The 24,065-nt window shown below is 48.8% G+C and overlaps 1 protein-coding gene and 1 long non-coding RNA gene across 2 annotated transcripts in view; one reads left to right on the top strand and one right to left on the bottom strand.

The window, feature by feature from the left end:
- Positions 1-10,330, bottom strand: part of LOC149437961 (asialoglycoprotein receptor 1-like) — a 56,812-nt gene extending 46,482 nt beyond the window's left edge. The window contains exon 1 of the mRNA XM_089660395.1: positions 10,212-10,330. Within this exon, the coding sequence (XP_089516521.1) occupies positions 10,212-10,253 (42 nt within the window). The 5' untranslated portion in view covers positions 10,254-10,330. The remainder of the gene's footprint in view (positions 1-10,211) is intronic.
- On the top strand, positions 6,543-12,720 carry LOC149437960 (uncharacterized). The gene is made up of 2 exons (XR_016307975.1): positions 6,543-7,243; positions 11,247-12,720. It is a non-coding gene; the product is annotated as an uncharacterized LOC149437960 (long non-coding RNA).
- Positions 12,721-24,065: the final 11,345 nt, after the last annotated feature.

The raw sequence follows: 24,065 nt of genomic DNA, 5'->3' as shown, positions 1-24,065 counted from the left end.
GACCACCTCCTCCGCCTCCTGACCCAGCATACTGTTCGATCACCGAGACCACCTCCTCCACAGCATACTGTTCCATCACCGAGACCACCTCCTCCACCTCCTGCCTCAGCATACTGTTCCATCACCGAGCTCACCTCCTCCACAGCATACTGTTCCATCACCGAGACCACCTCCTCCGCCTCCTGCCCCAGCATACTGTTCCATCACTTAGACCACCTCCTCCGCCTCCTGCCTCAGCATACTGTTCCATCACTTAGACCACCACCTCCTCCTCCTGCCTCAGCATACTGTTCCATTACTGAGACCACCTCCTCCTCCTCCTGCCTCAGCATACTGTTCCATCACTTAGACCACCACCTCCTCTGCCTCAGCATACTGTTCCATCACCGAGACCCCCTCCTCCACCTCCTGCCTCAGCATACTGTTCCATCACTTAGACCACCACCTCCTCTGCCTCAGCATACTGTTCCATCACCGAGACCCCCTCCTCCACCTCCTGCCACAGCATACTGTTCCATCACTTAGACCACCACCTCCTCTGCCTCAGCATACTGTTCCATCACCGAGACCCCCTCCTCCACCTCCTGCCTCAGCATACTGTTCCATCACTTAGACCACCACCTCCTCTGCCTCAGCATACTGTTCCATCATCGAGACCCCCTCCTCCGCCTCCTGCCTCAGCGTACTGTTCCATGACCGAGACCACCTCCTCCGCCTCCTGCCTCAGCGTACTGTTCCATCACCAAGACCACCTCCTCCGCCTCCTGCGTCCCGGAGATGAAAACAGTCACGTCATCAGCATAGGCCACGACCCTCAGAGGGGGCTCCCCAGGAATGCCCAAAGGAACTCCACACAACGGTCCACTCTCTAACCTTCGAATGAAGGGATCGATTACAAACGCATATAGTAGAGGACTCAAAGGACACCCCTGACGCACACCTGAGCCAACCTCAAAGGGCCGTCCAATCCAACCATTCACAAGCATGAAGCTTTCAGCCCCTCTGTATAAAGTCTTTAGCCAATCGATAAAGCCCCCCTCCAGGCCATACTTGCCAAGAAGCAGCCATAGGTACTCATGATTGACTCGATCAAAAGCTTTGGCCTGATCCAATGCCAGCAGGAACTTTCCCCAGCCTGCAGCCCTGCACCGCTCCAGGGCCTCCCGGACAGCTAACACCGCTGAAAAAGTGCTTCTTCCCTGAACCGAACAGTGCTGATGGCGGGAAAGTAAATCGCCCGCAACAGACGATAAACGCCAGAAAATTATCTTTGCCAGTATCTTCCTATCAACATTGAGAAGGCTAATGGGCCACCAATTCTCAAGGAATCCTTACCCTTTGACAGAAGAATCACTGCAGATTGTCGCATGGAGGGAGAGAGCGAACCCTCTCTCAGACAGCCATTAAACACCTCCACCAAATATGGGGCCAGAGTCACCTTAAGGTGCTTATAAAACTCGGCTGTCAATCCGTCTGGCCCAGGCAACTTCTTCATGGCAAGCTGATCAATAGCTTTCACCACCTCATCTGCCGTGATGTCCTCTGTCACCTCACAGGAGAACTGCCATTTCCCAGTCCTGGAGTAGAGTCCAGAAAACCCAACATGCTCACCCGATCGAGGTCCCTCCTACCCAGGACTCACAAGAGAACTGCCATTTCCCAGTCCCAGAGTAGAGTCCAGGAAACCCAACATGCCGCCCGATCAAGGTCCCTCCTACCCAGGACTCACAAGAGAACTGCCATTTCTCAGTCTCAGAATAGAGTCCAGAAAACCCAACATGCCGCCCTATCAAGGGCCCTCCTACCCAGGACTCACAAGAGAACTGCCATTTCCCAGTCCCAGAGTAGAGTCCAGAAAACCCAACATGCCGCCCGATCGAGGTCCCTCCTACCCAGGACTCACAGGAGAACTGCCATTTCCCAGTCCTGGAGTAGAGTCCAGAAAACCCAACATGCTCGCCCGATCGAGGTCCCTCCTACCCAGGAGGTCAGCATAATATGACCTGGAGGTTTCCAGGATCCCCGACTTGGACTTTGTCAGGGAACCCGTACTGTCAACCAGGCCTACAACTGACTTAACTGCTCTACCTTGTTTGCAGTTCTGGTAAGGGTCGGGCGAGTGATATTTCCCATAATCCCTTTCCAGAACCAAAGAGGCATGCCTGTCATATTGACACTGCCTGAGCAAGAGTTTAATCTCAGAGATCGCCCCCCGGATCTCCATTATTGGAGACAAGCCGATCGAGCTTCCTCCGCAGACGCTGGTAGGTGACATACTTATCAAGCTGTTTATTTCTTCCTATGGCCTTGAACCCAATGATCCTTCGTTTTGTAAGCTCCCACCACTCGGACTTACTGCTGCAAACGTCCATGATTGATACCTGTGCCTGAAAACAATCCTCAAAGGATTTACTCACCTTCTCATCGTCCAGGAGTGCCGAATTCAGCTTCCAGGTACCCCTCCCCTTAGGTGGTGTATCGGGGCCACTCAGAGTCACAGACAGAATACAGCGATCGGAAAACTCCACCGCCTGACACACTGGTGCCGAGAAGGCGGAGTTCCCCTTTAAAACAAAAACCTATCTTTTCTACTCGGAGTAGCACCTCGCTGAAAAGTGAATCCCGTGTCATCTGGGCAGCAATGAATGTGCACATCAACCAGACCTGCCTCTCTAGCCATCACAGTCCAGCCTGACTCCGGTCCCTCTCCTGTCCTTAGTCCTAGTGACGGTGTTAAAGTCACCACTGATGACAACTTGCTGGGCTGTAAAAAGGAAAGGCTTGATCTTCATGAAGAGGCATTTCCTGTCCCATTTTGTCTGGGGCCCATAGATGTTAATCAGGCGCAGGTCCTGCCCCCCATGGAGACGTCTAAGACCATGCATCTCCCCATTTCTACCTCAATAATCCGCCGACAGGTTACCATGCCGGAAAAAAGTACCGCAACTCCAGTGTAAGGCTCGGCCGCAAGAGACCAGAAGGAGGGGCCGCACCTCCACTCCTTCGCCATATGAACATCCCCCAAACTGGACAACCTGGTCTCCTGCAAAAAGAAAATAGCATCAAACCTGCTGAGCAAAAATAAGGCCATGTTACGAGCGCTTACTGATTTTATGCTGGAGACATTAATGGTCGCCACCTTCAAAGGAGTGGGAACCGCCATCAGGATGATCGAGGCACATGTTTCTTAGCCTGCTTACCCCCCTCCCTACTTGGAGACCCTACACGCTTCATAGTCCTCTGTGATTCCTCCTCCATGGAAACCAGAGACTCATCCCCTGAAGATCCCTCATCCTCCACCTCAGATAACACTTCAAAAGTGTTTGACACCTCCACCCTCCCAGGGTCAGGTACAGGCACATCCTTCTTCCGCTTCTTCTTCCCAGACTTCCTTTTTGCCTCCAACCACTCCCTATCATCATTTGATAAACCGGACCGCAAAGCCCCCTCCCCTTCCCTTCCCTTCCCTTCCACCATCACCAACAACATCATCCACCCCACTCTCTCCACTCACCACAGCAGTCCCCCCAACCTTCACCACAACACCCCCACCATCATTCACTCTACCCCCCAGATGCCGGGGAGCGGGGGTCGGTGCAACCATACACTTTGGTCCAGCTCCCTCCACAGCCCCCACTACCTCTGGGGAAACTGATACAGGAGGATCAGACACAACATCCAGGGACACTGACTCAGGGGGCACAAGGAGATGACACGTTGGATGGATCATCAGACACTGGGACCACAGGGACAGAGACATTGGGGACCCCTGGCACAGCCCCCCTCTCCTCCTTCCCAATGAAGGCTGAGGAGGGCAGATGCTGGACCACATTCCCACACACATACAACCTCATCTGCACCGACCACCCACCAGTCCATATCCCTCTCTCATCCACAATCTTCTTCAGGGGTGTAAGTAGCTCCCCAAATCTCAGTCAGACAGCCAAGTCAGCAGAAGGAATTGACTCATTCCTTACTAGGATTGTGACCGTCTTCACTAGAGGTTGGTGTGAGACAAGTTTTGGGACGAGTCCCTTCCACTCCGGCAGACCCTTATACATATGTTCAAACTTCTCCCAGAATTTATCCAGAGACTCGTGGCGCACAAAGGACAGATCATAGTCATAGGATCCCACTGGACTGATCAAAGCGAAGATGTCATCAGCCTTAAACCCCATCTCCAAAATCCTGTCTACCACCAACTTCCTGACCGGGGGAGCACCCCCACCTTCCCACCTGAGCTGCACCACATTTCGCCTCCTGAAGGATAGGTGTGCAGATGGCAGACCTGCAGCAGACCTACCCCCAGAGCTGACAGCCTAATATCACCCCCTCCTCCCAGCCAGAACCCCAGCATAGGTTTTATTTGCAGCATTAGATGCATCAAACCTTAAAGCTGCACCCCGCCCATTGGTTGCAGGAAACTCAGAACCCCCGCTCTGCAAACCACCATCAGAGGCAGCAGCAGCCACTCCATCCACCAACACACAGGCATTCCCCTTTCCAGCATTGCAAGCACTCTTATCATCCACGTTTCCTTTCACTCGTGGCACTACTACTCCCAGCAGACCCACTCACACCAGATGGTCCTAGCTCCCCATCCCCCAACATACTCCTCTTAGGCAAAAGCCTTCCACTCCTGGTCACTCTCCCCTGGGTTTCAGCAACACCTTTCATAGTGCAGCTGACATTTTCCCTCCCACCATTTTCTGCTGCATTTGCAGCCATCAGCAGGGGTTGTCCAGCAATAGTGTCAGATCCCCCCTTTACCTTCCCCCCAGCAGAGTCCACAGTCACAGGGTTCCTGGTATCAGAGTCCACAGTCACAGGGTTCCTGGTATCAGAGTCCACAGTCACAGGGTTCCTGGTATCAGAGTCCACAGTCCCAGCAGAGTGCAGTCCTGCAGGCACAGCAGCCATCTTCCCTGCAGAGCTCTGTGCACACACAGGAGGATTTCCCTCCAAAACTCTGCAGTGCACATGGCTGTCCATACTGGAGTCCAAACTGTCACTTTTAATAAAGCGTGGCTGTGCTGTCTTTTTCTCCTTTACAGGACCAGGTACAGAGTCCTCACTGTCATCCTCATCCGCAGAATCCTCGGAAAACCAGAAGGTTCTTCCACTTAGGGGAGACTCCATCTCTATAATAAACTTTAGCAGCCCTCCGCCGTTTTCCTCTACCTCCTGTGCTGTTCCTCCAGCTTGCTGGGGAGGGAGGGAAGCAGAGGCTGACATTTCCTCCAGGGAAGCAGATCCTGAGGTGGATGGGATAGCAGGGGCAGCATCCAGGACCCCCTCCTCGCTCTCCACCCGTACTGCCACCGCCGATGCTGGATCCTTACCGGAGTCTCCCTTCATTTTCCTGAATCTTTCCTCATTTTGGAATTTTTCTTTGAAAGCTCCGCTCTTTTCTTGCAGCGTTTTCACCAAATTCTGCTGCTTCTTGATGGCATCCTCCAAGCCTTTCATCTCTGGCTTCAGACTCTGCCGCTGCTTCATGACGTCCTCCAGACCTTTCATCTCCGGCTTCAGACTCTGCCGCTGCTTCATGACGTCCTCCAGACCTTTCATCTCCGGCTTCAGACTCTGCCGCTGCTTCATGACGTCCTCCAGACCTTTCATCTCCGGCTTCAGACTCTGCCACTGCTTCATGACGTCCTCCAGACCTTTCATCTCCGGCTTCAGACTCTGCCGCTGCTTCATGACGTCCTCCAGACCTTTCATCTCCGGCTTCAGACTCTGCCGCTGCTTCATGACGTCCTCCAAACCTTTCATCTCCGGCTTCAGACTCTGCCGCTGCTTCATGACGTCCTCCAAACCTTTCATCTCCGGCTTCAGACTCTGCCGCTGCTTCATGACGTCCTCCAGACCTTTCATCTCCGGCTTCAGACTCTGCCGCTGCTTCATGACGTCCTCCAAACCTTTCATCTCCGGCTTCAGACTCTGCAGCTTGCTGCTCCATGCCTTATCATGGAGAACTTTCTTTTTCTTATAATCAGCTTCTCCTCCTCCTTTGCAATTCTCACCAGTCAGCAACCTGCTCTCTGAAGACAGGGAGGGATTCCCATCTTTTAGGGCCACAGCCAAAGTCTTCAGATGTAGGTGAAGCTTGAGAGGGTAAGCTGGGTCCCTCAGGGGAAAAATGGCCTGGGCCTATCCCAAAATCAGTCATCTTGCTGGGGCCAGGCAAGCAGGCCTGCCCCCTAATGTCTGGAGAGCAACTGCACAACCAACCTCTCTGGTGCAGAGACTCATAGGACTGGCTCAGTGTTCTCTGTACAGCACTGCGGTATATGTCAGAGCTATATGATAAAAGGAGGAGAGAGCTGAAAGGAAAGGGAGGAGAGATCTGGGAGGAGGGGAAGGAGATATCTGGGAGGAGGGATCAGGGAGGAGGGGGAGGGGAGATCGAGGAGGAGGGGGAGGAGAGATCGGGAGGAGGGATTGGGGAAGAGGTAGAGGGGAGATCTGTGAGGAGTGGGAGGAGAGATCTGGGAGGAGGGGGAGGAGAGATCTGGGAGGAGTGGGAGGAGAGATTGTAGGGAAATATGAGCTAGGGCTATTGATTCAGGTATACCATTTTGTATTCATTATGCTTGCATTGTGATTAGAGTTAGAGTGATGCTTTAAGTAGATGAAATTATTATGTCTCAAGTACATGTTATAAGAACTGTCAGCATTATTTTCGAGCTTATATGGAAAATTTTAAATGGTATATGTATGTAACAAGTACAACCACAAAATGTTACAGGAAGAACGCTAGACTGCAGGTGTCTGAAAAATATCGTACAAAACATAGATAGATGTTCAGATAAGAGATCTGGGGACACAGCCAAAAATGGCAGAATGTACCGACTGAGGTTAACATTTTAACAGTTTAAGTAAAAGGTGCACCTTGTCTAGTATCTGGGTAGAAGTTAAAGGTACGCTTTACTATTGGATAATTTGAGTTTGTCTTACTATTGGATAATTTGAGTTTGTCTTACTATTGGATAATTTGAGTTTGTCTTACTATTGGATAATTTGGGTTTGTGGTTTTTGCCTTTATAAGCTGTAATGTACGTAATAAACTTTGCAATCTTCCTGTATCCGACCTGTGTGCCTGGTTACTTTGATTGCCCGATCGATCGAGCCCGTGCCACACCCAGACGCCGCGCGGCATATAAGAAATAAGAATATAAGGATTCCAGGAAAGAGGGAATTCCTAACAGCTGGTACCAGAAGTGGGGTCCCGCTAATCCAGGTGAGTAATATCATTTCAATATACCTTTGATATATTATGATATTGCCTTCTCTGGATACGGTGACGTCTCACGCAAAGTGAAACTGAAAGTAGTTTAGTGTCTTGTAAAGGAGGGGTTCTGTCTCGCTCCTAGAATAGTGTAGTTTAGTGTTTTATGATGGAGGGGTTCTGTTCTCGCTCCAATAGTGAGGTTTAGAGGTACATAAAGGAGGGGTTCTGTCTCGCTCCTAGAATAGTGTAGTTTAGTGTTTTATGATGGAGGGGTTCTGTTCTCGCTCCAATAGTGTAGTTTAGAGTTACATAAAGGCGGGGTTCTGTCTCGCGCCGTAAATAGAGGTTTTTATTTTTAACTGCGGGTAGGGTCAGACTCGTTCTCCGCAGGTTGATCAGATCTGTGACAGTTTAGACTGTACAGACTGTACAGGAAACATTGAGGGGTTCTGTTCTCGCTCAATAAAGGAAAAGAGATAAAAGAGGCAGGGAAATACAAAACGGAGCTAAGTTCCGTTTTTAGGGAAATGTCTGAGGTGTGCCGGTGCTAATTGTATATAAAAGCAACGTTGTATTGTGGATAATTGTTTGTTAAATGTTTGAAGTGTGAATTAGGCGTATTGCAAGAGTAACGTGTGACTGGTGTCCATATCCTTGTCTGCATCCTCATGTTTTTACTGATATTGTATATAGGATCTATATAATTACCCCGTGTTATTGAATAATGCAAATGAATTGTGTTACTTGTTGATTTCATTGTGTATGTGTATATTGATCTGATCTATTGTATTCATTTTCTATCGAATTGTTTTCTAATTGATAAGTAGATATGGGAAATAAGTTGGGCAAGGAGGAGTCTGAAGGTGAGCAGACAAAACCATGTCCTTACATGTATATAGCAGGCACCTGTGGGGAATATTAGGTGGACCCATTTTGGGAATTGGTGAGGAAAAGAGCAAGCCAACTTGAAATAAGTTGTTTGGCCCTGGCGGGTCCTGGCTCAGAGCAACAGTGGGAGGAGGTAGAGAAAATTTGTGGGGTACATCCGAAACATAATTACCCCCCCCCCGGTGTCTGGGATGAAAATTATATGAAAAAAACGTTTTAATGTTTAATGTGAAAAAGCACTGAAAGAATATAGAACTAGATTTCCCCTGACTTCCCACATATATGTGAAAAAGACGGTACCTCCAGCCTATGACAATAGTGTCCTCATACCTGACCTACCACCCCCACCTGCTCTGACTGCACCCCCGCCCTATGTATTATACTTGGCGGAGAAGGAGACAGACCATGAGAAGCCTAAAACAAATGATCCGTTGACTATTTATCCGGATCTGGGTTCACTGACAACTGCAGTGGTTATCGGGACAGCAGTAGAGAAAGACGGACAGAGAAAGGTGGATGAGGAAGAGTATCAAAGGTGGAGAGAGAGAAGGAGAGGGAACAAACAGAAGATAAAGAAAGGGAAGCCGAGCACCAGAAAGCATTAGATGAATCTAGCAGAAAGGAAAATTTTGACTGATCAAGGGAAGGCAGATGAAACAGTAGAACAGATAGCAACAGAAGACAAACTTGTAATGGTTGAACAGAAAACAAAGAAAGACCAGAAATCAAACATAACACTTCCACTGATTACAGTAGGGGACACAAAGGTACAGGTACCCTTACCAGTGGGATTGATTAAGGATCTTAAATTCTTGTGTCCTAACCCCAGATGACATACTCATTGCAAAATTAACCTTTGCAGTCCTGCCCATGTGCCCGGTTGCGTTGATGGGTAGAGAATTAATGTCTGAGCTCATGATCAGCATAACATTTGACAATCAAGGAAGACTGACAGCTAAGACTAAAATGTGTGAACTGACTAATCCAAAGAGAAAGGACCATATAGGACTTTACATACTTCTACCAAATGACCTGACCTCCCACCCGATTTGGGCGGAGGACAAAACTGCAGTAGGCTTTGTCAATTGCACCCCTTACAAGCCAAACTTAAAACAAGATGCGGTCCCTTGTTTTCAAAAACAGTATCCCTGTCTGAAGAAAAGATAGAGGGTATAAGACCAGCCATACAAATTTATCTGACATGGGTGTTCTCAGACCGACAATAAGTCCCTGGAACACACCTATTAATTAAGCAGATGGTTCATTGAGGCTAGTCCAGGATCTCAGGAAGGAACAATTATTCTCCTACCTCCATTGGTAGCAGATATTACGGCAATTTTTGGGGCTAATCCCAGTAGCTCGCGATTCTACACTGTAATAGACCTTTCCAATGCTTTCTTTAGCATTCCGGTTGAAGTAAATGCCCTGAACATGTTTGCTTTCCAATGGGACGATGGTCAGTTGACCTGGTCTTGTCTTCCTCAAGGCTATGGGGATAGTCCCGCTGCTTTCTCAATGGTATTGAAAGCATCTTTAGACAGTTGGGAGCCAAAGAGGGGATCCACCTTACTCCAATACGCAGACGACCTAATGGTCAGCCATGAAGACTGTGAGGTAGACTCAAGACACTTGCTAGATTACCTAGCCGGAAAGGGCCATTTGGCCTCAAGAAAGAAGATACAATGGGTACAGGAACAGGTGGAATACCTGGGTTGCCTGATTTCAGGAGGAGACAGGTCTGTCTCCCCAGCCAGGGTAAAAGCCCTAATGTCCCTCACACTGCCAACAACCAAGGCTGCAATGATGTCCTTCCTTGGGTCAATAGTGTATTGCAGGCAGTGGATACCTGACTGTTCCCACTGATTCGATTCTCAGGGATACAACAAAACAAGAGGCCCCACAACAGATAGAGTGGACCCCGGAGAGGAAGGAGGCTTTTGGTAGACTGATCAGATCACTGACTAATGCCCCAGCCTTAGCACTGCCGGACTATGAGAAAGAGTTTCAGCTTTACAGTGTAGTGTCAGCGGACGCATTTGCAGCCGTACTCACACAGGAACACGGTGGGAAAAATAGACCAGTGGCTTACCTTTCTAAGAAGTTGCCTTGTGTGGTTTTGGGCATGCCTCATTGCCTTCAAGCGATGGCTGCTTGTGCAATGGCTGTAAAGGATGCAAGTAAACTGACACAGGGATCACCGACTGTATTATACACCACACATTCAATAGCAGTGCTATTGCACAATATGACAACACAGCACATGACAGCACAGAGACTGAGTGGGTATGAAGTGATCTTTCCCAGCACTGTCAACTTGCTGTTTAAAACTTGTCCGGAAATGGCTCCGGTGCTTAGGTTGCTACACATGCTGCTAAATTTGGGTGAGACGGGAGGAGAAATGGTGACTGTACCCCCTCTACATGACTGTGAGGAAATGATGTTAGACAATACTTCACCCAGTGATGATCTAAAGGACATACCCCAATCGGGCATTATAGATGTTTTTGTTGATGACAGCTGTGTCAGACCAGATGATCATACCTACCAAACGGGTTATGCTGTAGTGATGCTACCAGACATAATCATTGAAGCCAAACCGCTTCATGCTAATTCAGCACAACAAGCTGAGTTAGTCGCGCTAACGCGCGCCTGTCAACTTTTTGCTGACCAAAGAGTGAACATTTATACTGAGAGCAGATATGCATGTGGGGTAGTACATGATTATAACATGATCCGTTAGCCAGAGGTAACAATTTAGCAGACAGAGCAGCAAAGGAAGCAGCCGAGTCATCCACACCCACACACAACATGACATTGTTTATGCAAGATTTCAAGAACTCATGAGCAGGACAATAAAAGACAGACTGAAGAAAGCCACAGGGGGAACTTTAAAGAACTGGCTGCTATATCTCCCCGCAGTTCTTTACCAAATTAGGACCACCCCTAATAAAGACTGGACTTTCCCCATATGAAATACTGATGGGTAGACCCCCAAATGACTGCCAAACCCCAGGTGACGAAACTAACCTTTCTGCTTTACAGGAGGAATACGTAAAACATCTGGTAAGTGTGTTATCTGAAAACCAAGAAAAGATGTCTGTCACCTGTCCTCCTCTTTCCACAGATCCCACTCATCCATTCCTGCCGGGTGACAAAGTCCTGATCAAACAACTGGCTGCAAGGAAAAAGATGGGACCCATTTTTCAAGGCCTATTTGAAGTCCTTAAAGTCGCCAGAACAGCAGTTCTAACTGACCAGACTCCACAATGGATCCATGCATCGAGGTTGAAGAAATACCTGGAAATGAGGGACTCCCCAAGAGGTTCGCCAGAACAAGAGAACACAGTTTCTATGCCCCTGACATCCCGCCCCAGAACTCTTGAAACTGATACCCCCAGCACAACAGCACACTTTTACCTGTTGGATGAATGGATACCCCACCCCATTGCATCCCACTGACCCACAGACATTGGGTTATACATAACTGAGACTGTTAACATACATATGATCAGTATGCTAGAAGATCCATCTATTAAAACACTGAATGAACCTTCATCCACTTAGTGCACATTTTTGATTCAAAATGAGACTTACTGATGACAAATGAAAGAATCTTATAAGACATAGACAGCTTACATCCCAAAGGCCTCAAGACCCGGAGGAAGATGACTCTCAGGACAAAGGGGATTCCGAGATAACGGAGGACCCCCTTTCTTCTGACAACCAATCAAATAATGGAAGGTGCCAAAATATTCGGAAGTGGTACCGAGTTATTCCAAAGATTTATAAAATAATTAATTGCACTTTATACACTAGCACTTCTTTTTGCAGTTTTTATTTATTTAAAGTTTTCAAAAGAGGAGTGGGTAAGACTATGATGCTAGCAGTTAAGCACAAGAGCCCAGACTCCACCTCTCCAACAGATAGCTCCAGGCTTGCTTTGTTTGGACAATCCAGAGAGGAGTTGTGGTATTCTGAGTGATCATGTTGAACAAAGGTTCAATATGATCAAAGAGGGGGTTGTAGGGAAATATGAGCTAGGGCTATTGATTCAGGTATACCATTTTGTATTCATTATGCTTGCATTGTGATTAGAGTTAGAGTGATGCTTTAAGTAGATGAAATTATTATGTCTCAAGTACATGTTATAAGAACTGTCAGCATTATTTTCGAGCTTATATGGAAAATTTTAAATGGTATATGTATGTAACAAGTACAACCACAAAATGTTACAGGAAGAACGCTAGACTGCAGGTGTCTGAAAAATATCGTACAAAACATAGATAGATGTTCAGATAAGAGATCTGGGAACACAGCCAACAATGGCCGGATGTACTGACTGAGGTTAACATTTTAACAGTTTAAGTAAAAGGTGCACCTTGTCTAGTATCTGGGTAGAAGTTAAAGGTACGCTTTACTATTGGATAATTTGAGTTTGTCTTACTATTGGATAATTTGAGTTTGTCTTACTATTGGATAATTTGAGTTTGTCTTACTATTGGATAATTTGAGTTTGTCTTACTATTGGATAATTTGGGTTTGTGGTTTTTGCCTTTATAAGCTGTAATGTACGTAATAAACTTTGCAATCTTCCTGTATCCGACCTGTGTGCCTGGTTACTTTGATTGCCCGATCGATCGAGCCCGTGCCACACCCAGACGCCGCGCGGCATATAAGAAATAAGAATATAAGGATTCCAGGAAAGAGGGAATTCCTAACAGAGATCTGGGAGGAGTGATATGGGAGGAGGGGGATGAGAGAGTGGGAAGGAGGGGGGAAGATCTGGGAGAAGTGGGAGGAGAGATCTGGGAGGAGGGGGAGGAGAGATCTGGGAGAAGGGGGAGGAGAGAGTGGGAAGGAGGGGGAGGAGAGATCTGGGAGGAGGGGAAGGAGAGAGTGGGAAGGAAAGGGAGGAGAGATCTGGGAGGAGGGGAAGGAGATATCTGGGAGGAGGGGAAGGAGAGATCTGGGAGGAGGGATCAGGGAGGAGGGGGAGCGGAGATCGGGGAGGAGGGGGAGGAGAGATCGGGTAGGAGGGATTGGGGAAGAGGGGGAGATCTGGGAGGAGGGGGAGGAGAGATCTGGGAGGAGTGGGAGGAGAGATCTGGGAGGAGTGGGAGGAGAGATATGGGAGGAGGGGGAGGAGAGAGTGGGAAGGAGGGGGGGGGAAGATCTGGGAGGAATGGGAGGAGAGATCGGGGAGGAGGGGAGATCGGGGAGGAGAGATATGGGAGGAGGGGAGGAGATAACGGGAAGGAAAGTGAATGGAGATATAAAACTGTAAATCTGAGTTCCAGTCACATTGTGAAGACATAAAAGCTACAAAAACTGTATCTGCTGACTTTTAAACACCAGCCACTCAGCTGTCCCCGGATCCCACGGTGTCCTCCCCGCAGCCCGTTTCACCAGTCATCTGGTGTTCCAGGTTCTGACATGTTCAGTGTGGGCACTGTGTGTGACAGCTTGCAGCTCCCCATCCCGGGGCCCGCTGCACATGCGCGAGTAGCTGTGCACTTCCTGAGTGGCCCCGTAGTCTTCTGGGAAATGTCACGTGTCCTAGAAGACTACGGGGAGGTAGGAAGACAACATCCACTTCTGATCGCTTCCTAGGTGATCGCAGCAGAAGAGGGAGCCGGTACCTGTCAATTTCGGGTACCCGCTCCCCAGAGGTGCCAATCCTTAATGGGGAGTGGGGGACCATTCTTTAAAGTGGAATTTCCCCTTTTGGGTGGAGCTCCACTTTAAGGTGTGGCAATCTGCTGTTTTCCTCCATACTTTCCTACATCGGCATCCACCACACTGACACTATGGCTGCTATGTCCCCCCTTTTGTATAGTGAGGGGGCGGGCTTATCTGGCTGCCCCCTTCTTTGCCCTTCCAGGTCTGCTGCCCATAGTTCAAAGGCCAAGCGGTGTATTATGGTTGTCATATAGTCTGCATATAAATCGAGGAGTCTTGGACCTCCAGAGGGTTCTCCTTCAACCCATTTTAGCGGAAAACCCAAATTTCTTCCCTAAATATCTGGACTGTACAGAGGACAGGAGGAGGTTCTACTTCCCCTGCACTGAAGTACAATCTGAGTTGCCATAATACTCCAGGGTAATGATTGTGGCCCTTCATGTAGGGCCATTTCCACCTAATCAATGTGTAAACTGTTGGCGCTATATAAATCCCGTATAATGACAATAATCTGAGGTGACAAACCAACAAGGTGGGTCCGGAATTTGCTATGAGTCCCATAAAATGATGGCCGACTCTGTTAGAGGGTGTAGTTCCTACTCCACCCAGCAGGTGGCACCTTACAGAATCCGAGGTGGAACAATGCTTCTCTGCAGCCTATGTAGGTGTCACTGGGAGAAGCTGTGTTCCGATTGGATGCTGCTTCTCCTCAGTGATCTTGTGCTGCCATCTTGCTTTGGGGGAGGGCCAATAAATAGCAGCCCGGCTCCATTTGGCACATATTTGTGAACCCCAACCCTAAGTGGAAATCCTCCTCGTGTATCATCAGCCCCACTTCCTCCATTGTATGAGCGAGGATCCTGACATCGGTATACATGCCTCTCAGGGTTGTACGATCGCAGGTTAGATCCGTCTTATTTCTTTCTGTGGCCGTATTTGGGTTTTGCCAGCCCACTTCCCCAGGGTTTAGGTGTTATGGTCATCACACCCTCTGACCTTCACTCCCTGCCGACTATCACTTCATCTTACCCCCCCCACCAATTAGTTTAAAAGCTCCTCCAACTTTTGGCCACCCTCCCCCCCTCCGGAGTTGAACCCTCCCCATTTACATCCGTGGAAAATAGGACTTTGTGCTGGAAGAAAATTAGCATACGTTGGGTTATCAGTGATGTACATTACACAATCAATGGGCTACAATTGGTCCTTTTATGGTCCTTGTGTGAGTGTTGAGGACGTGCGTACCCCATACATCCCCCTATATCTCATTCTACACTGCGCAAAGAAAAGAAAGGAAGGCTTTGTAATCTGAGTCTAGCATCGAGTCGATGAACCTCCTGGGATATGGATCTGGGCAGGTAAGTCACAGAGGATCTGGTCAGGTAAGTAGCAGAGGGGGTTGTTCATCAGTTTGAGCTGCTTTGGTGTTCATGAAATTAACAACAGGTGCACTAGATGGGCAACAGTGAGACAACCCCCAAAACAGGAATGGTTTTACAGGTGGAGGCCACTGACATTTTTTCCCTACTCATCTTTTCTGACTGTTTGTCACTGGTTCTGCATTTGGCTCGGGTCAGTGTCACTACTGGTAGCATGAGGCCATACCTGGACCCTACAGAGGTGGCACAGGCAGTCCAACTCCTCCAGGATGGCACATCAATACGTGACATTGCCAGAAGGTTTGCGGTGTCTCCCAGCACAGTCTCAAGAGCATGGAGGAGATTCCAGGAGACAAGAGCACGGAGGAGATTCCAGGAGAGAGGCAGTTCCTCTAGGAGAGCTGGACAGGGCCGTAGAAGGTCTATGGAGGGATGCAAAGACCTCTACAGGCTAGACAATTGCACCCTGATTGCCATTAGGTACGGGGATGAAATCCTTTGACCCATTGTCAGACTCTACACTGCTGCAGTGGCTCCTGGGTTCCTGTTGCTGCAGTGGGTCCTGGGTTCCTCCTGGTGCAGTGGGTCCTGGGTTCCTCCTGGTGCAGTGGGTCCCGGGTTCCTCCTGGTGCAGGGGGTCCTGGGTTCCTCCTGGTGCAGTGGGTCCTGGGTTCCTCCTGGTGCAGTGGGTCCTGGGTTCCTCCTGGTGCAGGACAATGCCCAGACTCATGTGGTGAGAGTATGCAGGCAGTTCCTGGAGGATGAAGGAGTTGATACCATTGAATGGCCCCCACGCTCCCCTGACCTAAATCCAATAGAACCCTCTGGGATGTCATGTTTTGGTCCATCTGATGCCAATAGGTTGCACCTCAGACTGTCCAGGAGCTCAGTGATGTCCTGGTCCAGATCTGGGAGGAAATCCCCCAGGACACCATCCGTGGTCTCATTAGGAGCCTCCCCCCAACATTGTCAGGCATGCATACAAGCACGTGGGGACCATACAAACTACTGAGGGCCATTCTGAGTTGCTGCAATGACATTTCACCAACATGGACTCGCCTGCTGCATCATTTCTTCACTTTGATTTTTGGGGTGTCTTTGAAGTCAGTCCTCTGTAGGTCGATCATTTTCATTTCCATCCAACGATGGGGCGTCCTTACATTCCTCACCCATCCCCCGTCCATGTCAGTATAGAGATCCAGCAGAAGATTCCTCCCCATTGGGATCTGATGGGTTCTCAGTCTTCCTTTCATTTTTTGAGCCGTGTATGATCTATACATTCTGTAGACAGAAGTGAATCATTTCCTCCACTTCCTCTACTCTTTGTCCATCATCTGTCATTGAAGATGAATGAAAACAACTCAAAACTGTCAACTCATGCAGAAATTCTGGCCATAAAAAAATTTAACTATTAACCACTTCTGGGCCAAAAATGTATCTCCTATTGGTCATGTGATAGATGATGATTTCTGTCTCCGCCCACTCTGGGATGTATCTCTGTACATGAATTGTCTGATAATCCTGTGTACTCAATGTAAGGATCGGGACAATTTCCTCTTTTTGTGATCCCACATTCATCATCATCAGAAGGAATCCTTCATTCCTGAGAAGATCGCGCTCCGTATCTCCAGGACGCTGTCCAGTGAGTGTACTATGGAGATGGCATTTATTTCTGGATTTTATTTTGTTACTTGTTTTATTATGAAGCGCTAATTAATAAAGAACCACAAAACCCAAATGGGACTTTACTGGTACAGAAAACAGACCACCTCATACAGGTGAAACTGTAAAAAATCAGAATATGGTGAAAAGTTCATTTATTTCAGTGCAGCAACTTAAAAGGTGAACTAATATATGAGACTCATTCCATGCAAAGCAAGATAGTTCCAGCCGTGATTTGTCATCATTGTGATGATTATGGCTTACAGCTCATGAAAACCCCAAATCCACAATCTCAGAAAATGAGAATATTCCATGCAATCAATAAAACACGGATTGTACATAGAACAATATCGCACCTCTGAGAAGTAGAAGCTGCATATGTACTCAGTACTTGGTTGGGGCCCCTTTTGCAGCAATTACTGCCTCAATGCGGCGTGGCATGGAAGCGATCAGCCTGTGGTACTGCTGAGGTGTTATGGAAGACCAGGATGCTTCAATAGCGGCCTTCAGCTCTTCTGCATTGTTCGGTCTCATGTCTCTCATCTTTCTCTTGGCAATACCCCATAGATTCTCTATGGGGTTCAGGTCAGGCGAGTTTGCTGGCCAATCAAGCACAGTAATCCCACGGTCATTGAACCAGGTTTTGGTGCTTTTGGCAGTGTGGGCGGAGCCAAGTCCTGCTGGAAAATGAAGTCAGCGTCCCCATAAAGCTCTTCTGCGGAAGGAAGCATGAAGTGCTCCAAAATCTCCTGGTAGACGGCTGCGCTGACCCTGGACTTAATGAAGCACAGTGGACCAACACCAGCAGATGACATGGCTCCCCAAATCACCACAGACTGTGGAAACTTCACACTGGACTTCAAGCATCTTGCAGTGTGTGCCTCTCCATTCTTCCTCCATACTCGGGGTCCTTGGGCCTCTCCATTCTTCCTCCATACTCGGGGTCCTTGGACCTCTCCATTCTTCCTCCATACTCGGGGTCCTTGGGCCTCTCCATTCTTCCTCCATACTCGGGGTCCTTGGGCCTCTCCATTCTTCCTCCATACTCTGGGTCCTTGTGCCTCTCCATTCTTCCTCCATACTCGGGGTCCTTGGGCCTCTCCATTCTTCCTCCATACTCGGGGTCCTTGGGCCTCTCCATTCTTCCTGCATACTCGGGGTCCTTGGGCCTCTCCATTCTTCCTCCATACTCGGGGTCCTTGGGCCTCTCCATTCTTCCTCCATACTCGGGGTCCTTGTGCCTCTCCATTCTTCCTCCATACTCGGGGTCCTTGTGCATCTCCATTCTTCCTCCATACTCGGGGTCCTTGTGCATCTCCATTCTTCCTCCATACTCGGGGTCCTTGGGCCTCTCCATTCTTCCTGCATACTCGGGGTCCTTGGGCCTCTCCATTCTTCCTCCATACTCGGGGTCCTTGGGCCTCTCCATTCTTCCTCCATACTCGGGGTCATTGGGCCTCTCCATTCTTCCTCCATACTCGGGGTCCTTGGGCCTCTCCATTCTTCCTCCATACTCGGGGTCCTTGGGCCTCTCCATTCTTCCTCCATACTCTGGGTCCTTGTGCCTCTCCATTCTTCCTCCATACTCGGGGTCCTTGGGCCTCTCCATTCTTCCTCCATACTCGGGGTCCTTGGGCCTCTCCATTCTTCCTGCATACTCGGGGTCCTTGGGCCTCTCCATTCTTCCTCCATACTCGGGGTCCTTGGGCCTCTCCATTCTTCCTCCATACTCGGGGTCCTTGTGCCTCTCCATTCTTCCTCCATACTCGGGGTCCTTGTGCATCTCCATTCTTCCTCCATACTCGGGGTCCTTGTGCATCTCCATTCTTCCTCCATACTCGGGGTCCTTGGGCCTCTCCATTCTTCCTGCATACTCGGGGTCCTTGGGCCTCTCCATTCTTCCTCCATACTCGGGGTCCTTGGGCCTCTCCATTCTTCCTCCATACTCGGGGTCATTGGGCCTCTCCATTCTTCCTCCATACTCGGGGTCCTTGGGCCTCTCCATTCTTCCTCCATACTCGGGGTCCTTGGGCCTCTCCATTCTTCCTCCATACTCGGGGTCCTTGGGCCTCTCCATTCTTCCTCCATACTCGGGGTCCTTGGGCCTCTCCATTCTTCCTCCATACTCGGGGTCCTTGGGCCTCTCCATTCTTCCTCCATACTCGGGGTCCTTGTGCCTCTCCATTCTTCCTCCATACTCGGGGTCCTTGTGCATCTCCATTCTTCCTCCATACTCGGGGTCCTTGTGCATCTCCATTCTTCCTCCATACTCGGGGTCCTTGGGCCTCTCCATTCTTCCTCCATACTCGGGGTCCTTGGGCCTCTCCATTCTTCCTCCATACTCGGGGTCCTTGGGCCTCTCCATTCTTCCTCCATACTCGGGGTCCTTGGGCCTCTCCATTCTTCCTCCATACTCGGGGTCCTTGGGCCTCTCCATTCTTCCTCCATACTCGGGGTCCTTGGGCCTCTCCATTCTTCCTCCATACTCGGGGTCCTTGGGCCTCTCCATTCTTCCTCCATACTCGGGGTCCTTGTGCCTCTCCATTCTTCCTCCATACTCGGGGTCCTTGTGCATCTCCATTCTTCCTCCATACTCGGGGTCCTTGTGCATCTCCATTCTTCCTCCATACTCGGGGTCCTTGGGCCTCTCCATTCTTCCTCCATACTCGGGGTCCTTGGGCCTCTCCATTCTTCCTCCATACTCGGGGTCCTTGGGCCTCTCCATTCTTCCTCCATACTCGGGGTCCTTGCGCCTCTCCATTCTTCCTCCATACTCGGGGTCCTTGGGCCTCTCCATTCTTCCTCCATACTCGGGGTCCTTGCGCCTCTCCATTCTTCCTCCATACTCGGGGTCCTTGCGCCTCTCCATTCTTCCTCCATACTCGGGGTCCTTGCGCCTCTCCATTCTTCCTCCATACTCGGGGTCCTTGTGTCTCTCCATTCTTCCTCCATACTCGGGGTCCTTGTGCCTCTCCATTCTTCCTCCATACTCTGGGTCCTTGGGCCTCTCTAATTCTTCCTCCATGCTCGGGGTCCTTCGGCCTCTCAATTCTTCCTCCATGCTCGGGGTCCTTGGGCCTCTCCATTCTTCCTCCATACTCGGGGTCCTTGGGCCTCTCCATTCTTCCTCCATACTCGGGGTCCTTGGTTTCCAAATGAGATGCAAACGTTGCTCTCATCAGAAAAGAGGACTTTGGACCACTGAGCAGCAGACCAGGTCTGTTTTTCTTTAGCCCAGGTAAGACGCTTCTGGTGTTTGTTGTTCAGGAGCGGCTTGACGAGAGGAATACGACATTTGAAGCCCATGTCCAGGATCTGTCTGTGTGTGGTGGCTCTTGATGCACTGACTCCAGCCTCAGTCCACTCCTGGTGAAAGTCCCCAACACTTTTGAATGGCCTTTTCCTGACAGTCCTCTCCAGGCTGCGGTCATCCCTGCTGCTTGTGCACCTTTTTCTTCCACACTTTTCCCTTCCACATAACTTTCTATTAATGTGCTTTGATACAGCACTTTGGGAACATCCAACTTCTTCTGCAATTCCCTTTTGAGGCTTTCCCTCCTTATGGAGGGTGTCAGTGATGGTGTCAGGTCAGCAGTCTTTCCCATGATTGTGATTCCTACTGAACCAGACTGAGAGACCATTTAAAGGCTCAGGAACCCTTTGCAGGTGTTATGGCTGAATGAGCTGATTAGAGTGGGACACATTGAGCCGAGATTATTCCACCTTTTCACAATATTCTCATTTTCTGAGATTGTGGATTTGGGGTTTTCATGAGCTGTAAGCCATAATCATCACAATGATGACAAATCACGGCTGGAACTATCTTGCTTTGCATGGAATGAGTCTCATATATTAGTTTCACCTTTTAAGTTGCTGCACTGAAATAAATAAACTTTTGCACCATATTCTCATTTTTTGAGTTTTACCTGTATACTCAGGGGCGGACTGACCATTCCGGTACTCAGGCATTGCCCGAGGGCCCGAGGTCAGTAGGAGGCCCCATGAGATGCCCCTGGTACCTTTCATAGGCTGTTTTGGGTGTGGTTTGAGTGTGGGCAAGGACACAAGGACCCCATGATCCCTAATTGCCCGGGGGCCCCTTGAGTTGGCAGTCCGCCCCTGATATTACTGTATAAAACATGTTTATTGAAACATATCTTCCAAACATTTACCATAAAAACAGTATTTTATCCAATCAGCCCAATAATTGACAGCATTTTATGTAATGACATCTAAGTCCTCCAGAGGTCGACGCGTTTCACTTATTAGCTTCCTCGGGACCCCGCAAGAGTTGGAGGCAAAGAAGTCCAATGTCCTAGCTGGAAGATACATATATGTACATATATACAGCATTAGTCATATAGTTGTAATTGTTACACAATCTTTACAAAGAAAAACCTTCTCCACAAACTCACATGTCAGCATGAGGGGTCATATAGGGAGCAGCATCCACACAGCGGATACAATGGTCATAGATGAACATCCACACAGCGGATACAATGGTCATAGATGAACATCCACACAGCGGATACAATGGTCATAGATGAACATCCACACAGCGGATACAATGGTCATAGATGAACATCCACACAGCGGATACAATGGTCATAGATGAACATCCACACACACGGCCACCTCCCCTCGTACACGTCTAAATACAACCACAAAGAGTCAGTGGGAACATCCATGTTTCGTTTCCATCAATGCCACTCAGCATCCGATTGGTGGACTCATACCTGGCAATCCCAACATCAAGGTAGAGATAGGAAAGGTCCGCCCACGGGTAGTAATTATGAAGTATCACTAAATTGCTTGTCCAACGACTCTTCTGTGTCAGTCACCAGGATCATCCGCATACGGCTACTATAATCACATAGATATGTGTCCATATTCAACAAACGATACTGTCCCCGGCTCAGACCGCTCCATACAACCAGCCAAGTCAGATTAGCATCTGTCCTACCTACAATACACCGTGTACCGGCAATCCCCCTCTGTGTGCGTCTTTCCTCGCTGGCACCAAAACTGTCCTCTGCCAAGGCATTTAAATGATGTCATCAATGAAGGCCAGAGTGATCCATCCAGCAGGAAAGAACCGCCCATCCAGCCATCTACATCACTTCCACCCTCACCAGTCATAGGGCGGAATTGCCTCCTCACATCTAGAAGACGGCCATGACATTTATATGTTCTCCTTGATAAACCCCACAGCATCAACTATATGCACCTGAAAAGCGAGCCTAAGCACAACAACAAAGCGCCACACAGTGGCGAAACGTGGCCACCACTCGGCTTCCACCACCTCAGCTCCACCACCTTGGTAGACCTAGGGCCAACGATGGTCCGGTCCCCCAGATATCATCCATTGCCCAATGCTCAAACTTCATCCATTACAATCTCACTGTGTGTTCACAATGTGTTTCGGGGTGTAAATCTAAGTAAGTCTATTCTTTGCATAAAACATAACTTGTTAAAATTACAACTTTGTGAAAAATGTCCAAACAATTTTGTGACAAGAAATTACAAAAAGCCCATAAGAAGGAATAATAGAATGTGTTTTGGGGTGTCATTCTAAGTTTGCCTATGATGTGTGTGAGAAATAACTTATTAATTGACAACTTTGTGTAAGAACATTTTTTTTATTCAAAACCTTTTGGCAACATTTTTTTTTCCTTTTATAGACTCATTTTGCTTCATAGACAATGCCTTGGGTGTTTGCTTTCCAAAATCGGGTCATTTTGAGGGTGTTTCCATTGTCTTGGTGCTCCAGGGCCTTCAAAAATATGATAGGTAGTCAGCAAATTAGATGTGTAATTTATGCCCCTAGACCGCCTGAACGTGCTCCTTGGACTTTGGGCCTCTCTATGCATTTAAGCTGTCAATAATCTCACACGTTAGGAGGAGTCATTTTCTTTCTGCATTTACCAAGAACTTGTGGCAAAAAACATCTTCAGTAGTACTCACTATACCTCTTAAAATACATTGGGATGTGCTACTCTCCAAAACGTAGGCATTTTGTGGGTGTTTCTCCTGTCCTGGTGCTCCAGGGCCCCAAAAATGTGATAGGTAGTCAGGAAATTAAATGCATAATTTATGCCCCTAGAATGCCTGAATGTGCTCCTTGGGTGTTTGGCCTCTCTATGTGATTAGGCTGTGAAAAAGGCTCACATATTGTCAGGAATGGATTTGCCAGTAATGGTGGGACTCACCTGCCTTGTGGGCTACAGTACCAGGGCTGGCCAGCGGGTGCTCTCAGCAATCAGAGACTCAACCCTGCAGCCAGCCAAACACCTGAAGCTGATTATGCAGGTGTATTTAAGGGATGGCCAGACCTGCAGTCTGTGCCTTGGTGTGTGTTTTTCCTGGGCCCCTGTATCTTGTTACCTGCATTCCTGTTCCTGCCTCTGCCTGACTTGTTGTTGATCCCTGGCTTGTGACCCCGACCATTCTCTGCCTGACCCCCCGTACCTACCTGCCCGTTAGTTGCTGTACCCGGCTCGTGACCTGACTACTCTCTGCCTGCTCCTCCTGTTCCTACCTGCCCGATTGTTATTGACCCGGCCTGCCTGACGACGCTTGCATTGTATGTATTGTTATCTGTGGGTGGTTGGTTTGGTTCGTTTGCACTGTGTTATGTTTTAGTATTGCACTGCGTTTATGTATTGTTAGTGTTAATAAATGATATTGTTTATAACATATCTGAAGCCTGCGTTTCCCTGCGTCAGTTCACATACCTCTGGTCATACCCTGGAGCCCTGACACACATGCTATCATGTGTGAGACATGTTTTTGGGGTGTAAATCTAAGCATGCCTATGCTGTGTGTGAAACATCACTTATTAAAATGACAACTTTGTGAAAAAGTTCCAAAAAAATTGTGACAAAAAATTACAAATGAAAAAAAAAAAACATGCCTGTCCTGGCATTTGGGGGGTATTTGTACTGCCCTGGCATTTGGGGGGATTTGTCCTGTTCTGAAATTTGGGGTATTTGTACTGTCCTGACATTTGGGGGGGTGATTTTTACTGTCCTGACATTTGAGGGGATTTGTACCATCCTGACCAGGGGCGGACTGACCATTTGGAAACTCAGGCACTGCCCGAGGGCCCGGGGTCAGTAGGGGGCCCCATGAGATGCCCCTGGTACCTTTTTCATAGGCTTTTTTGAGTTTGGGCAAGGACACAGGGGCCCCATGATCCCCTATTGCCCAGGGGCCCCATGAGTTGT

This window comes from Staurois parvus, unplaced genomic scaffold (genome assembly GCF_062004578.1).
Source record: "Staurois parvus isolate SC_StPar_1 unplaced genomic scaffold, SC_StPar_1.0 ptg001238l, whole genome shotgun sequence".
In the NCBI taxonomy this organism is placed as follows: domain Eukaryota; kingdom Metazoa; phylum Chordata; class Amphibia; order Anura; family Ranidae; genus Staurois; species Staurois parvus.
The sequence above is the reverse complement of the archived record's forward strand: the minus strand, read 5'-3'. Positions and strand labels throughout refer to the sequence as shown.